This window comes from Priapulus caudatus, unplaced genomic scaffold (assembly GCF_000485595.1).
Source record: "Priapulus caudatus unplaced genomic scaffold, Priapulus_caudatus-5.0.1 Scaffold623, whole genome shotgun sequence".
Taxonomy (NCBI): domain Eukaryota; kingdom Metazoa; phylum Priapulida; class Priapulimorpha; order Priapulimorphida; family Priapulidae; genus Priapulus; species Priapulus caudatus.
In genome coordinates this window covers 179092-193190 of record NW_014577684.1, presented here as the reverse complement: position 1 = coordinate 193190, position 14099 = coordinate 179092, and the positions used below count along the sequence as shown (strand labels likewise).

Genomic DNA, 14099 nt, shown 5'->3' with positions numbered 1-14099 from the left:
TGACTTCCGCGCATGAGATTTTTCGCGCGCATCGCGGAAATCGGCGATTGCACAGTCGCAGGGGTCAATTTTGCTGAAACGCTCAAATTCGTTGAAAAAATGGGGAGGGCGTAAAAATGTAAATTGAAATTATTACTCGAACGTATCCTGACACGTAGACTGACAGCGAAGTCAACAGCGAGTGTTTACAGATAGCAGCGTGCTACAGGCCTGCGCTAGTGTGTACGATGGTACGTTCCGTCATGCAAGAAGCGGCTTGCCGGATTGATGTTACGCGGCAATGGCCATTGTTTCATGGTCTATGGCGCGAAGCGATGCCCGGGTGTGTGCGAGGCATGCTTTATGACGGACCATGCGTAGGAGTTGACGGGCCGCCTGGGAGGGCGAGAACGAAGTAAAACGAATTTACGAAACCGCGTAGCTCCCTCGTCCTATCGTTTCATCCTATGAGGGGTTGTTAATTATTAAGGCCATGCCCGGACTGCTTATTCTATCCCTGCGTATAGTGGTACAGTTACTTTGTAGTATTTTATGACATGGCACTGTGTGATATGTGTTTATTGACAAATGCTGGATGTACAGGCGAAATACCAGAAATCAGTAAGTCATGTTTTAGAAAAAATTATTGAAGGTTGAAAGGCGTTGAAAAATCGAGATTTACTCAAAGCCGTCTTCGTCGACGCCGTGATCTTGGACGTTGCGCGTAGCAGGTTTTGCGATGAGAGCACGTCAATCAGCAGGGTGATTCACGCTACTCTGCTTGGACTGCTATGCCGCCATGCTGCGATTGTGCGAATCTTTAAAATGTTGAGTGCGGCGTTTCGCGTATGAATGCCGAAGTTTCTATCCCACGGCACATAACTTTTAGCCGAAATTGCCTGAAAAAGTCACTTTAACGTCGAAAAATTCGCGTTTCTAACGTAGCGGAATCTAGTCGCGACGCCCAGAAGGGGCCCCAGCTCGATTTCGCGCGAAGCACACGCGGCACGGTTTTCGGAGGGAGTACTGTAAAACGACCACTTCGCCTATTAATATAGTAGATCTTTGATATTCGGTCATGCTACGGGGTGCCGGACAGTGTGAACGCAAGCACAGCGCCTACAGAGCCAACTTAGTCTTACGCTAGTACACGTCTTACGCTGACAACGGTAAGCGAACACTTTTGTGCCAGTGTGATGCTGCGACGATCTTCAGTAAAATCTTCGCACTTTTCATTCTAATCGATCTGCTAAATTCTTGCTTAACTCATGTTTTTAGCTCAACTTGCTGAATCTGCGCCACACGTCCCAGAACCCTCCTATATGCTATCCTTAAAAATTCCCTCTCTCTCGCCTCTTTTTACTTTCTCGATCGCCTTTTATAGCCTACTATAATATATACTAAATATATAGCTTATCCGCTTGCTTTCCCCTTTAGATTTCCTGTATTAACACTCATTCTCTCTTCTCTTTCCACTTTCCTTCTCGCGATGCCTTCTTCTTTACTCTATCACTTGCATACATTCGCAATCGTCTCTCGTGCTGTTCATTGTTGTAGGTGTGCTGGGTATACGTGCACTTGTATAAGCCTTGCGTGTGCGCGGCGCGGTGCTTGTGTATTGTGTGCGCTGCCGTTGCTGCATATGCGTGCATGTTGCCCTTGCGTATGTTCTTGTGATTGTCTGTGCGTGTACGTATAAGCGTGTGTTCGCACGCACGCATGTGTGCGTTTTTGCGTGCGTTTTTGCGTGCGTGTGTATATGTGGATACGCGTGTGTGTGCCTGTGTATGCGTGTACGTATAAGAGTGTATACGTACGCATGTGTGCGTGCGTACGTTCGTGCGTTTGTGCGTGCGTGAGTGTGTTCCATACGTATGTGCCTGTGTATGCTCGTATGCATGTGTGTGAGCGCATGTGTGTGCGTGTGTGAGCGCATGTGTGTGCGTGTGCGCGCGTCACTGTGTATGCGTGTGCGTGTTCGTGGGTGTGTGCGTGCGTGCGTGACCGAATGCGTGTGTGTGGCCGGGCGTGCGTGCGTGCGTGCGTGACCGAATGCGTGTGTGTGGCCGGGCGTGCGTGCGTGCGTGCGTGCGTGCGCGTGTGTGTGTGTGTAATGATTAATCAATCTAATAGCTATTCCTGCTTGTATTTGTAAATGTCGTGTAATTGTATTGTTGTTGTTACATACAAATTACTAATTCATGATTTTATGATAAATAATGCCCAATCTATTGTCCAATCAATCTATGACAAATTCGAGAGCTATTTGTAAACGTAATGTCCCTTCTATTGTTCGACGGCTCACGTAGTCACCATAATATGTTATTATAATGATAACTGTAAATTAGTTATCATTATTGTGTCATATAACTATCTAGTATCAATTATTAAATTCATAAAAGCGATGTGTGCAAAGATGGTACGCCATATGTTTTGTAACTATATTTTTGTGTAACGTTTTAAAGTTAGATATTGGGTATTTGCATCATGTAATTGTAGCTGTGACTGACATTGTTTTTGGATTACGCGTGATGTTTGATAGAGCAAGATGAATAAATTCATCATGAAATGTCGTCATGGTGCAATGATGAACATGGCGTGTTGCATGTTTGCGCGTAGCATGTTACGCGTAGCATGATATTGAGAGTCTACAACAAGTGAAATACACAAAGCCTGGATGTTTTTCAGCACTTTCCGTTTATTGTTAGTTTAGAAGGACCTATAAATATCACACTTGCAGACAACTTCCTTGCTTCTTCCGTTTCACAAATATTCTGCCCCATCGTTTTCATAACGATTTTTTTTACCATAATTTACCATTGGCACATAATAAAATTATGGAACTTTTTTGCATTTCTGACTGATCGAAACTAGTTTTATGAAATAGTTTAGCGAAAATAGTTTTCTTAAGCGAATTTAATGAACGAAACTATTGAACGAAATCGAACCGATAAATCGCTCAGTGTTCAATTTAGGGGCGCCACCGCTCTGACTCTCTTAAGATACATTCGTTGGGTGAAAAATCGCGTTGGGGTGGGCCCCCCCCCCCGAGGGGTGTGGCCCCCGCCTCCCGCCCCCGGGCCACCCCTGGACCCCGCCCGCCGCCTTTTAGGGGAGAGTGAGTGCTCTGGGGGGGGGCGGCCATTTTCTCTTCTTGTATATTTTTTTCTGCTGTTTCTCTTTTTGTTGCTCAGATCCGCCGCAATTCCTCGTAATGTGGTGGCTGCCGCGTTTCTTCGGTGGGCGGGGGCGGGGGGGGCGGAGGGGATCCTGGTGGGGGGGGGGGGGGGGGGCCCCCCCCCCATGATCTTCCGTTTGTAGCGAGCATCATGGACCAATTAAAAATCATTCACGGTTATCTCTTCTATCGGAATCTCAAAGTTGGTAAGAGTCGTCATCGGGGGGGGGTAGGCACGATGGTAGTGGCCTTACGCATGCGCTTGCTTCTCTGCGTTTAACCATATCCAGCCTTGGCGCCATAGCCGGCGCTGCTGCCGTAGCCACCATCGCCGTAACCAGCTCCGTCGGCAACGCTGGCGTCACCCCTCTGGTTGGCGAGCACAGAAATACCGGCAGCTCCGTCGGCAACGATGACGTCACCCCCCTGGTTGGCGGGCACAGAAATATCGCGAGCTCCGACCGTGGGTTGGCGGGGGCGACGCCGACAGCCTGGATGCCGTTGTACGGGATGTTCCTGGCGAAAGCGTAGGCGGCTGCCGGCAGATCCGGCTCCGCTGGCTGACGGCATTCTGGGTGAAGCTGGCCCTGCGCCTCCTGTTGGCAGTGCGGCTAGCCTGGCGGGCAGAGGCGGAACGCCGCTACAGAGGCAGCACGGTCGGCAGAAGCAGCCTGCCATTGGCGGGCAGATCCAGCTCCCCACTGGCGTCCAATCACGGCCGGGGCGGTGGCCGGGGCGGCTCCCGCTGGGACGTGGCTTGCGGCCTTACCTTTGGCTCCCTGGGAAGTTGAAGTTACCGACTCCGACGAATTCATCGCTGCCCTCGAAGGCGTTGTTGAGACGCGATGTCGCGCCACGAGCGTGTAGCGCCAGCAATAGCGCCGTGAGCTCCAAGACCACCGAGACCGAGACGTCCAAGTCGCATGATACCGACGCATGGAGACGCAGCAAGCCTCACAGCGCGCGTCCACGCGACAATCCCAATCCGCGGCATCCGAGACCGAACCTGCGGCCGTATCCGAGTCCGTGCCCGTATCCGAGTCCATGCCCGTATCCGAGTCCGTGCCCGTATCCGAGTCCTTGCCCGTATCCGAGTCCGTGCCCGTATCCGAGTCCTTGCCCGTATCCGAGTCCATGCCCGTATCCGAGTCCATGCCCGTATCCGTATCCGAGTCCGCCTCCGTATCCGAGTCCGCGTCCGACGCCGAGGCCACCGTTGGCGACCGAGGGCAACTGAGACCTCTAGGTTAGCCGGAGCAGTCCCTGCTTATCGCACGACAGCCACCTATAAGTAATCGAAGTGCGCACGGTGGACATCAGCACCTGCATGGATGCTGCGGCTACGTCGTGCATAGTAATACGTGTGCATCTATGCTCCTCAAACAAGCCTGATATAATGCAAATAAGCTCATATTGAGGCTGGATAGTTCAACTAAAAACGAAACCGCGAACATCTACGAAAGAAGCTCAAGTTCCGTGTATCGTTCGTTGTCTTTGGAGCTTCCTTCCATAATACGTTTGCGTGTTGTTTACGAACGGAACAAAATCTATTAGGCTATACTATTTAATTTCGCTACACATCGTTCTGGCCGAAGCTGTGCTTGGACTGACGAAATACGAACCCGAATAGTTGACAATATGAATATATAAAACTCTACCCTTCATTAGGCAAAAAAAAACTCCGGCGTCCGACGGAGTGGCAGACGCGTCCGAAAAACGAAACGACGTATGCAGTAATATCAAAATGTAAATAATGACTTACTACTTACTAAATTATTATAAATATATTTGTCATTATTCACCGCTGGTAATATCTCTACAGCGTCCGCTTTGGCAACGTTCAGCAATAATAGAAAGAATATATTTATCTATGCTTTTTATACTTACAGCTAATCAGTAGAATAACAGGCCAAAGACAACATTGTGACGAGTGCTCTGCAAATTATAAGACAATTTAAGGAGTCTCACGAAACGAAAGAACCGTTAGCAATATCGTAGACACGGATATATCATTCCTATACATTTTGCACTGCGTGAGTCCAACATGTTCTGTTAGCATCTATGGCAATACGACATATGCATATACGCTCTCCTATGACAAATTTGTCATAGAAGATTCTTCCTATGACAGATATTGTTTTATGTGTTGCGCGCATCATAAGGAGTTTAGGAGCGCTATTATGAACGCAAGCAGTGAATTGCAGCTGTAAAGCGAACGAAGTTGACTCGTCAATATTTGTCGTAAGAAGATATGTCCTATGACAAATAGTGTCATAGGAGAGCGTATATGCGATGTCGTATTTGTCATCAGATGCAATCAGAACCGCTAGCAATATCGTAGTCACGGTATAAGTATATCGTTATACTATAACATCCTATATATTGCACTGCGTGAGTCGTACTCCTACGCGAACAATAGTTACATAAAGACATATCTATCAGCTCCGACTATCTCGGCTTTGCACATAGTATACATATAATATAAGCGTAGAAAAAGTTATACTTACATTACCAAAGATGCTTTCAGAGGTCCTCTCGATGCAAAGTAAGTGTCTGCAGTGCTGACGATAGGCTAAGAGAGATGGGTTTATATATCCTAATCCTTGATCGTTAACCTGCCATCGCCTATTCTTCTGCCCAGCCGAGCAGCCTTGTATTACTTCTCGCGCTCTTGCTCACGCATTCGCGGCCATATTGTATATCAATCATACTCAAGGTCACGTATTTCGCTGGCAAGAAATGTGAGCTGTCGCTACTGTCACACCATCAACGCGAAATCAACCATCTGATGACCGCATGCGGAACTTTAGAAAACAGACAGGAGCTTGCTGACAAAAACTACCCGATCCTAAATTCCAACCCGCTATGAAAAATCGATTAGTATATTTAATCAACAGATTTAAGTGTGGCGGGACACCGTGAAGCGAACGCGTAACGGAAAGTTATTTTTACGCTGCGTCTGTGACGCTTGGTTCAACGCGCAGACCTAGCTATCGTCTGACGGTAAATTGGTAGAGTCTATTTGTGGAAGCGCGCGGCGCCGGCGCGGCGCGAAAATCGCCCCAACGGGGCTAAAAGTCATAGACAAAGAAGACCTACGTAATATGTTTATATGGGAGTTTTAATCCTCGTAGCGTCGAAAAGGAATGGCACTTATTGTGGCTGAACAAAGCTTTGTGAAAAATCGCCGGCGCAGGTTAGAAAACCAACATTAAAAATATAATAGGCGATACTAGGATACGCATCAGTTTGCTCGATGTCATATGCTGATATTAACCGCTCGAGGCTTGCATTGCAATTGCTGGGTCTCCTTCCAGGCACCAGTTATATATATATATATATTTATATATATATATATATAATATATATATATATATATATGTATAAGTGTTGTGTAGTGTGTGTGGGTGTGTGTGTGTGTGTGTGTGTGTGTGTGTGTGTGTGTGTGTGTGTGTGTGTGTGTGTGTATGTGTGTGTGTGTGTGTGTGTGTTGTGTGTGTGTGTGTGTATGTGTGTGTGTGTGGTGCATGCATGTAATGTGTGTATGTATGTATGTATGTGTGTGTGTGTGTGTGTGTGGTGTGTGTGTGTGTGTTGTGTGTGAGTGTGCGTGTGCGTGCGCGTGTGTGTATGTTGTGTGTGTGGTGTGTGTGTGTGTGTGTGAGAGAGAGAGAGTGTGTGTGTGTGTGGGGGTGTGTGTGTGTGTGTGTGTGTGGTGTGTGTGTTGAGTGTGAGTGTGCGCTGTGTCGTGCGCGTGTGTGTATGTGTGTGTGTGTGCCGGGTATATATATTATATATATATGTATATAATATATAATGTTTGATATTCGTGCATGCTACGGGGTGGGACTAGTGTGAACGCAAGCACAGCGCACAGAGCCAACTTAGTCTTACGCTAGTACACGTCTACGCTGACAACGGTAAGCGACACTTTTGTCGGCCAGTGTGATGCTGCGACGATCTTCAGTAAAATCTTCGCATTTCATTCTAATCGATCTGTAAATTTGCGTTAACGTCATGTTTTAGCTCACTTGCTGAATTCTGCGCCATGACGTCCCAGAACCCTCCTAATACGTACCTTAAAATTCCCCCTCTCTCGCTCTTTTTTACTTTCTCGATCGCCTTTTATAGCCTACTATAATATATACTAAATATATAGCTTATCCGCTTGCTTTCCCCCTTTAGATTTCCCTGTATAACACTCATTCTCTCTCTCTCTCTCTTTCCACTTTCTTTCTCGCGATGCTTCTTTCTTAATTTTACTCTATCACTTGCATACAACCGCAATCGTCTCTCTTGCTATAATTGTTGTAGGTGTGCTGGTAGGTGCTTGTATAAGCCTGCGTGCGCGTGCGAGTGCTTGTGTATGTGTGTGCGCTGCGTGGTGCTTGTATATTGTGCGTGCGTGCGGTTGCTTGTGTATTGTTGCGTGCGTGCGGTGGCCTTGTGTATGTTGTCGGCGGTGGCTGTGTGTATATGTGTGGGTGCGGGTGCTTGTGTTATGTGTGCGTGCGGGGCTTGTGTGCGGGTGCTTGTGATTGTGTGTGCGTGCGGGTGCTTGTGTATGTGTGTGCGTGCGGGTGGCTTGTGTATAATGTGTGTGCGTGCGGTGCTTGTGTATGTGTGTCCGTGCGGGTGCTTGAGTATGTGCCGTGCGTGCGGGTGCTTGTGTATGTGTTGTGCGTGCGGTTGGTGCTTGTGATGATGTGTGTCGTGCGGGTGCTTTGTTATGTGTGTGCGTGCGGTGCTTGTGTATTGTCGTGCGTGCGGGTGCTTGTGTAATGTGTGTGCGTGCGGGTGCTTGTGTATGTGTGTGCGTGCGGGTGCTTGTGTATGTGTGTGCGTGCGGGTGCTTGTGTATGTGTGTGCGTGCGGGTGCTTGTGTATGTGTGTGCGTGCGGTGCTTGTGTATGTGCGTGCGTGCGGTGCTTGTGTATGTGTGTGCGTGCGTGTGCTTGTGTATGTGTGTCCGGGCGCGTGCTTGTGTATGTGTGTGGTCGGGTGCTTGTGTAGTGTGTGCGTGCGGGGTGCTGTGTGTATGTGTGTGCGTGCGGGTGCTTGTGTATGTGTGTGCGTGCGTGTGCTTGTGTATGTGTGTGCGTGCGGGTGCTTGTGAATTGTGTGTGCGTGCGGGTGCTTGTGATGTGTGCGTGGCGTGTGCTTGTGTTGCGTGTGTGCGTGCGGGTGCTTGTGCATATGTGTGTGCTGCGGTAGTTGTGTATGTGTGTGCGTGTCGTGTGCATATGCGTGCATGTCCTGCGTATGTCTGTGTATGTCTCGCGGTGAACGTATACTCGCAGCGCATGATGCGTGCGTGCGTGCGTGGCATTTTTGCGTGCGTGTGTATATGTTGGATACGCGTGTGTGTGCCTGTGTATGCGTGTACGTATAAGAAGTGTATACGTACGCATGTGTGCGTGCGTACGTTCGTGCGTTGTGCGTGCGTGAGTGTGTTCGCATACGTTATGTGGCCTGTGTATGCTCGTATGCATGTTGTGAGCGGTCATTGTGTGTGCGTGTGGGCGCGCGTCACTGTGTATGCGTGTGCTGTGTCGTGGCCTGCGTGCGTGGCTGTTGCGGCTGGGCGTGTGTGCGGCGTGTTGTTCGTTTATGACATGTTATTGCGTTGCTATATGTTTCTGCTATATCATGTAAGTTAGCGCGTGATATTGTACGCGCTGATAAATACGTGTGTCTATTTTTTAAAACATGCATTCATTACAAAACATCATTACAAAACAAACCCAAGCAAACGTGTGAGCTGTAGGTATGTTGGAAAGTCATGTGATGTGATTATACACGTTCTAAACAGCGAATAATACATGTACATATAATACTACTAATTATAATATACTAATAAATATACTAACTAATAATAATATATTCATAATACTAATAATATACTAATAATAATAATATATTAATAATACTAGTAATATACATATAATACTAATAATACATGATTGTATTATTAGCTCTTCACGTTATATAGTATCAAACTGCACCTGAGTGCGTGTTGCTGTGGACTTGATAATGTGCGTGTGCGTGTGCTTGCCGACACGCTCGCTCTAATACTATTTCTACATAATATTATAAATATACCATTAATGAATAGCTAATAATAATCATATAATACTAATAACAGGATAAACTAATAGAATTCATTAGCTCTTCACGTTATATAGTATCAAACTGCACCTGAGTGCGTGTTGCTGTGGACTGATATGTGCGTATATGCGTGTGCTTGCTTGTATGCGTGTGCGTATTGTGTGCGTGTATGAGTGTATGCGTGTAAACTCGCTCTGAGAAACTGCTAGCGTTCACGCTCGCGCGGGTTGCGCAATTCGTTGGTCGCACTCGTAAATATGAAAATAAATAAACAACAGAACGTCGTTTGTAGACACGTTCATAAGTCGGATGTTTGTCACTCTCTGTAACTATAGCCACCTCGGCCTTTCTTATATGTTCGATGCAAAGAGAGAAATGTTGAAAATTCTCCAAGTGAGATACTGATTGGCCTACTGATTGGCAATCGATTTCTATAGTATTTATGGACCGTAACTGCCCCACTATTATAATGCGCAGGTGATCACATTTATTATCTGATTCCATTATTAATCCTTTTCCTAAAAAAACATATTATGGACTCTTGATGTACATACACAAGGCCGTGCAAAACTTTAATTTGGTAAAAGGCAACAAATGTAGAGCTAAAATGCGTAGGCTTATTCCAACGTCCTTGAGCCAAGGAAATAATTATTACTTCACAATATATCGACCGATAGAACATGTTGTTCTAATTTCAAAGCATCAAGTGGCAGTGTAACACCCGCCGGGCAGGTTTGAATATTGTGATTAGCATATCAGAACAATTCTGAAATATTTATACCTAATTTTGACAGATAAAATCATAGCACTATTTATAGTGATTGCTGCATGGAAACGTTGGTTGCGGTCGATTTTCTACAAGCTTGTACTATTTATTAAACAGCTTTACAGCAATAACCGCACGGTGTTGAGCGTGTATGCCATGGCCCACATGACTACGAATCGGCGTAATGCGTTTAGTATGTTGTAAGCTAAAGTATGCATTTAATATTGTTTTAAATATATTGTATGTGATTAAATTCAGTTCATAAAAAAAAATTCATTATTTTTTGCCGTTTGAAAGATTAACAGATTAAGATAGATATATGTCATAGTCATTAGCACATGTCCTCAGTATCAGTAGTAACAACTTCAAAACGGGCAACACTAGCATGCATAATCTGTGCATATGGATTATAAAATTGACAACGGTAATGTTTTTTTATCGTCAAGATTTATATCATGATGATCGTCATTGATATCAACGTCGCCATCGTCATCATCATCATTAATCATAATTTTTATTATCATCGTTATCGTCATCATCATCACTTTTATTATCATTGTTGTCGTCGTCATCATCATCATCGTCGTCGTCATCATCGTCATAATTCAAATCTTCAGTATTATGTTAGCATGACCATTGTCCAGTTTGCTATCGTTAAAATTATCATCGACAATGACATAGTCACTATTTGTGTCATCAGTGTTATCGTCACCATGACAACTGTGGCTGTCCATTTCCTCACATAAAACGACGATAGTAAATAAAAAGAACAGAGCGATTGGGTTTTCGAGTTTGCACTTTATTGTTAGTTTTAAATAAAGACCTATAAATATCACACTTGCAGAAGACTTGGTGGTTTCTACCCGAGTACTAATTCGCATCGATGTCACAACAGCTTACGAAGCAAAAGAACGGACAATTTCTCCGTTTACTTGATTGACAATTTTCCGCGTTACTTTGATATAATGAGATGTCTGGAGATATGCACACAGGGTGCGAGGACCGAGAACGCATTACTTGCTCGTTTTCGATCTAAAGCGGAAATTTTTTATCTACCAGTGGCAAAGATATTAACGCATGCAATCGTTACAATGTGTGAAGCCGGTTGCCTGTCTTCGTAAGCTGTTAACCTTTGAATCGCACTCGGGCGTTGTTTGGTTTCCTTGTTTACTTGCTTCTCGTTTCGAATTGTTTTCGTTTCCTTTAGTTTGTTAGGACGCATGCCAAGATGGTGAGTTGGTGTAATGGCGCCGTTCTTCCTTCTCAGTTTAGTAGGCCTTGCCGCCGTAGCCACCATCGCCGTAACCAGCTCCGCCGGCAACGCTGGCGTCACCCCTCTGGTTGGCGAACACCGCAGCTCCAATATCGGCAACTCCGACCTGTGCGCCACCGCCAGCCTGGTTGGCGGGCACAGAAATATCGGCAGCTCCGACCTGTGGGTTGGCGGGGGCGACGCCGACAGCCTGGATGCCGTTGTACGGGATGTTCCTGGCGAAAGCGTAGGCGGCTCCGGCAGATCCGGCTCCCTGGCTGACGGCATTCTGGGTGAAGCTGGCCTGCGCCTCCTGTTGGGCAGTGCGGCTAGCCTGGCGGGCAGAGGCGGCAACGCCGCTACCAGAGGCAGCACGGTCGGCAGAAGCAGCCTGCCATTGGCGGGCAGATCCAGCTCCCCACTGGCGTCCAATCACGGCCGGGGCGGTGGCCGGGGCGGCTCCCGCTGGGACGTGGCTTGCGGCCTTACCTTTGGCTCCCTGGAAGTTGAAGTTACCGACTCCGACGAATTCATCGCTGCCCTCGAAGGCGTTGTTGAGACCGATGTTGGCGCCACGAGCGGTGTAGGCGCCAGCAATAGCGCCGTGAGCTCCAAGACCACCGAGACCGCGACGTCCAAGTCCATGGATACCGACGCCAGCAATAGCGCCGTGAGCTCCAAGACCACCGAGACCGCGACGTCCAAGTCCATGGATACCGACGCCACGGAGACCAGCAAGATATCAATTATTAAATTCAATAAAAGCGATGTGTAAGATGGTACGCCATATGGTTTTTTGGTAACTGTATTTTTGTGTAACGTTTTACAAGTTAGGATATGGTATTTGCATCATGTAATTGGCAGCTGTGACTGCCATTGTTTTGGATGACGCGTGATGTTTGATATAGCAAGATGAATAAATTCATCATGAAATGTCGTCATGGTGCAATGATGAACATGGCGTGTTGCATGTTCGCGCGTAGTAAAATACACAAACGTCTGGATGTTTTTCAGCACTTTCCGTTTATTGTTAATTTAGACAGGACCTATAAATATCACACCTTGCAGACAACTGCAGGAATCTCAAAGTTGGTAAGAGTCGTCATCTGGGGGGGGCAGGGCACGATGGTAGTGGCCTTACGCATGCGCTTGCTTCTCTGCGTTTAACCATATCCAGCCTTGGGCATAGCCGGCGCTGCTGCCGATACCGCCACCATCGCGTAACCAGCTCCGCTCGGCATGTTGGCGTCACCCCCGCTGTGGCGAACGCAGAAATATCGGCAGAGCTCCGTCGGCAACGTTGGCGTCAGCCCTTCTGGAAGGCGAACGCCAGAAATATCGCAGCTCCGACCTGTGAGATTGGCGATGGCGAACGCCGACAGCCTGGGTTGGCGGGGCACAGAAATATCGGCAAGCTCGACCTGTGGGTTGACGGGGCGACGCCGACAGGCCTGGAGTTGCCGTTGTACGGGATAGTTACACTGGCAAAAGCGTAGGGCGCTCCTGCATGATCCGGACTCCCTGACTGACGCATTCTGGGTGAAGCTGGCCTGCGCCTCCCTGTGGCAGTGCGGCTCAGCCTGGCGGGCAAGAAGGCGGCAACGCCGCTACCAAGAGGAGCACGGTCGGCAGAACAGCCTGCCATTGGCGGGCAGATCCAGCTCCCCACTGGCGTCCAATCACGGCCGGGCGCGTGGCCGGGCGGCTCCGCTGGGACGTGGCTTGCGGCCTTACCTTTGCTCCCTGAAGTTGAAGTTACCGACTCCGACGAATTCATCGCCGCCTCGAAGGCGTTTGTTAAGACCGATGTTGGCGCCACGAGCGTGTGTAGCGCCAGGCAATAGCGCCATGAGCTCCAAGAACCACCGAGACCGCGACGTCCTAGTCCATGGATACCGACGCCAGCAATAGCGCCGTTAGCTCCAACACCACCGAGACCGCGACGTCCGATACCACGGAAACCTGGAGCACCAATCCTCACGCGGCGTACACCGCATCCCAATCCGCGGCATCCGTCACCGAACCTGCGGCCGTATCCGAGTCCGTGCGAGTCCGTGCCGTATCCGAGTCTTGCCCGTATCCGAGTCCATGCCCGTATCCGAGTCCACATGCCCGTATCCGTATCCGAGTCCGCGTCCGTATCCGAGTCCGCGTCCGTATCCGAGTCCGCGTCCGAAGCCGAGGCCACCGTTGGCACCGAGGGCACTGAGACCTAGGTTAGCCGGAGCAGTCCATGGTGCTGCTATCGCACCAGCCACCTATAAGTAATCGAAGTGCGCACGTGGACATCAGCACCTGCATGGATGCTGCGGCTACGTCGTGCTAGTAATACGTGTGCATCTATCTCCTCAAACAAGCTGATGTAATGCAAATAAGCTCATATTGAGGCGCTGAATTGTTGCAACTAAAATGAACGCGCGAAGCATCTACAAAAAGAAGCTCAAGTTCCGTGATCGTTCATTCTTGACTTCCTTCCATAACGTTGCGTGCTGTTTACGCGAACAAAATCTATTAGCTAGCTATTATTTTGCTACAATCGATCTCTGCCGAAGCTGTGATTGGACTGACAAAAATACGAATCCTAAATACTTCTAAATATAAGATACAAACTCTACCCTCATTAAGCGACAAATTCCGGCGTCCGACAGAGTGGCAGACGCGTCCGAAAAACGAACGCCGAATCAGTAATATCAAATGTAAATCATGACTTATAACTTACTAATTATTAGAAATGACATTTGTCATATATTCTACGCGCTGGTAATATTCTACACGTCGTTTGGCGCACGATTCGTGCAAAATAGGAAGAAATATAT

General features: G+C 47.8%; 1 protein-coding gene across 1 annotated transcript in view; it reads right to left on the bottom strand.

Annotated features, from left to right (window-relative positions):
* Positions 1-3294: 3294 nt before the first annotated feature.
* The window catches only part of LOC106812230 (spidroin-1-like), a 15883-nt gene continuing 5078 nt past the window's right edge, over positions 3295-14099 (bottom strand). Inside the window, exons 3-6 of the mRNA XM_014816061.1 lie at positions 13420-13541; positions 13259-13331; positions 11429-12022; positions 3295-3583 (exon numbers count right to left, since the gene is read on the bottom strand). Of these exons, the coding sequence (XP_014671547.1) occupies positions 3434-3583; positions 11429-12022; positions 13259-13331; positions 13420-13541 (939 nt within the window). The 3' untranslated portion in view covers positions 3295-3433. The remainder of the gene's footprint in view (positions 3584-11428; positions 12023-13258; positions 13332-13419; positions 13542-14099) is intronic.